The sequence below is a fragment of the Geospiza fortis genome, unplaced genomic scaffold, assembly GCF_000277835.1.
Source record: "Geospiza fortis unplaced genomic scaffold, GeoFor_1.0 scaffold172, whole genome shotgun sequence".
NCBI classification, from domain to species: Eukaryota; Metazoa; Chordata; class Aves; order Passeriformes; family Thraupidae; genus Geospiza; species Geospiza fortis.
Window position 1 is genome coordinate 3,591,678 of NW_005054309.1, and position 2,905 is coordinate 3,594,582.

Below are 2,905 nucleotides of genomic sequence, written 5' to 3' on the forward strand. Positions count from 1 at the left end.
TGGAGCATCGCGGCGCGGGCTTCTTTGAGGGGTGGGAGCTGGTGGCAGCCAAGGCGGACGCGTGGCTGCAGGCGCAGCGCCTGCCCGAGGGGGTGGATGTGGGCTGCCTCAAAGGGGCAGCCAGGCACTTGTTCCTGCTGCTGCGTCACTGGGACGAGAACATCAAGCTGAACATGTTGTGCTACAACCCCAACAACGTCTGATGGCCGCCCAAGGGGCCAATAAAGACACCTGGCTCCAAGCCACCTGCACTGGTGTCTCTGTTATCAGCAGAGAGCTGCTGGCTCCGTTCAGGCCATGCCAGGACTCACCAGAATCATAGGAGGGGGCCACCCCCTTCCCAGCCATCTCTGGTGGGAGGCTGCAGGCAGGGGAATAGGAAAAGCTGTACTGGAGGGCTCCTGGGCTCCATCAGAGCAAATGAAACCGTGAGGCAAAGCAGTTTTGCAGCTTCTCTCTTCTAACCTCACCCCAGAGGCTGCTGCCTAGCCCTGGGCACCACTTTCCCACAGCTGGGAAGTGAGTGTGCTCATGGCTCTAGAAGATGCTCTGCCTTCCCTCAGGTGGGGCAAGTCCAGGGACAGCTGTTCTGACATCATCACAGGACAAGGGTTTTGGGGAAGGGCACATAAAGCCCCCTTTATTCCGGCAGTCCTGCCTTTTGGGGGACCCCATACCTGCCCCCTTTGCACAGTTCCAAGGCTCACGGCCCTCTTGGGATTGCTGTGGGCAGCCTGGGAGTCAAGTGGGAAAAGACCAGGCAGATGGGGCAGTTCCAGAGGCCAGTTCCCAGTGGCCAGCCATCCCCACTCTCACTGGGCTTTCTTGGACGTGGCTGTGGGTTTCCTGCTCGGTGGAGGGGTGTGTGACACTGGCGTGGGGGCTGTGCCGTACCAGAGCTGGAGCAGGATGAGTCCATGGCAGATGTGCAGGGAGAGGGAGCTGCAGACTGTGGAGGGGTAGGTGTTCCAGCAGAGCTCGATCACGCCCAGCAGCAGCACCCTGTGCAGGGGGAAAGCAGGGGGTCAGCGTGGGGGACACACCAGCCACCCTCACTCCCAGAGTCCCAGCAGAGGGTGCCCCCCTCCCTGCCAGCACGTACTTGGGCATGTGGGCCAGCTTGGTGGTCGGGGTGCACCAGAGTAAGTAGGGCAGAGTGTGGAAATACCAGACGTAGAACTGGTAGTGCAGGGAGCGGCTGCAGCAGACACCCAGGAAGTTGGAGGAGAAGAGGATGAAGACAATCCATGCACTGGCATTAAGGGGGCAAACACAGGAGGCTGGAGGTGTGGTCCCACAACAGCTCCCCAGTATAGCTCCTTTCCCCAGGGCAGGCTGGTACAACAGCACTGCATGGCCTGGGACCCAACCAGGTTTCTCCCTGCCCTGCCTTCTCCCTCTCTCCTTGCTGCCCACCCTGCCAAAGGATATTGTTGACAGTCAAGCGAGGGGATGCAGGTTTCCTTTTGGCAGGATCCTTCAACAGAGTCAGGATGCTCTCTTTGGAACTGAGAGGGAAAAACAAACATTGATCTCAGCTGCTGAAAATTTCTCCCACCCCAACGTTCTCCTGTGAGCCCCAATGCCTGGGCCGTACATTCCCCAAAATAAACAGTAACTGCCCTCCAACTCACACCTGCAATCCCAGGACTACAGCACTGCAGGGGCAGGGGAGTCATGGATATGTATCCTGCACATGGGATTGGCAGGGATCAACACCTGTGAGGAACCCCAGGTCTCACCTGTGCCACCGGTGCAGTGCAAAGAGCCCCAGGCCTGCCAGGTGAGCCAGGAGCAGAGCAGCATGGAAGACTCGATTCTGGAAAACCTCTTCTGGGAGGAAGCGCCAGTTCACCGTCCATTTAAACTGGAACTGGCGGCCCAGGTCAAAGGAGCGGGTCAGGTACCCCACGGGGTTCACCAGCAGGAAGGGCAGGCCCAGAACCACCTGCAGGGACACACCAGCACCATCACAGAGCCCTACACCAGGCTGCTGTTACCCCAGCTACCTCCTGAGAAGCCCAGTGCCACGTGTGGTGACAGGGACAGTCAGGCCAAGATGAAAGCCACGTGAGTTAGATTATTTATCAACACCCTGCTTGCTGTGAGAGGCCACAGGTGCTGGTACCACTGTCTCCACCCATGGCTCTGCAGCCTGGCAAGGCAGCCCCCTATTCCCTGCTTCTGCAGCAGGTGCAAACAGGGACCCACCTGCAGCAGGGCACAGATGCAGAGCTTGGGGATACAGCCCAGGAGACCAAAGCGTTGCAGGAGGAGAAAGAGGAGTCCAGGGGCGAAGAGCAGGATGTTCATCTTCACGGACACAGCCAGGCTGAGCAGGAAGCTGCGTTACCACTGCGGACCCCACAGGGAGCCCCAGCAGCCTCTGAGCCAAGCGCAGCCTCCTGCTGGGGCTGAGCTGGCTCACACACCCAGCAGGCACAGAGAGCAGCTCCCAGGCCCTCACCTGAAGAGGAGGCAGCCCCAGGACCAGCGCTCCTCCAGGAAGAGGTTGATGGCGAGGAAGAGGATGGCCATGGCCACAGGGTCATTGAAGAGCCGCAGCACAAAGATGGAGTGGATGCGGTATGAGGCGCAGCACATGAAGAAGAAAACATATGGTGGGACCTTGTAGGGGACAGAAACACAGAAGGGTCATCAGCAGCCTGTCCTGAACTCCCTGCTGCTGCTGCTGAGCTCCTCCACACCCCAGCCCTGAGCCCGTGTCCATTCCGCCGGGGTGAGGGCTCAGCAGAGCCCTGGCCTCAGGGTACCTTGCTGGTCCGGCAGTAGATGCGGAAGACGAGGAGCAGGTTGAGGAGGTAGAGGCCGGCGAAGAGGTACTGAGCCAGGCGGATGTCGGAGCCGCGGCCCGTGGCATGGTACAGCCCCAGGAAGATGTACA

At 59.8% G+C, this 2,905-nt stretch overlaps 2 protein-coding genes across 2 annotated transcripts in view; one reads left to right on the forward strand and one right to left on the reverse strand.

Moving 5' to 3' along the window:
- VWA5B2 (von Willebrand factor A domain containing 5B2) overlaps positions 1-203 on the forward strand; it is an 8,039-nt gene extending 7,836 nt beyond the window's left edge. The window contains 1 exon segment of the mRNA XM_031055431.1: positions 6-203. Coding sequence (XP_030911291.1) covers positions 6-203 — 198 coding nt within the window.
- Positions 204-623: 420 nt separating this feature from the next.
- ALG3 (ALG3 alpha-1,3- mannosyltransferase) lies at positions 624-2,899 on the reverse strand. Its single transcript, XM_031055511.1, has 7 exons — positions 2,775-2,899; positions 2,468-2,628; positions 2,212-2,332; positions 1,743-1,948; positions 1,432-1,508; positions 1,103-1,247; positions 624-1,002 (listed from the first exon to the last, which is right to left on the reverse strand). Exons 2-7 carry the CDS (start codon positions 2,602-2,604, stop codon positions 813-815), a joined length of 876 nt encoding a protein of 291 aa, XP_030911371.1. The 5' UTR covers positions 2,605-2,628; positions 2,775-2,899; the 3' UTR covers positions 624-812.
- Between the last annotated feature and the right edge of the window lie 6 nt (positions 2,900-2,905).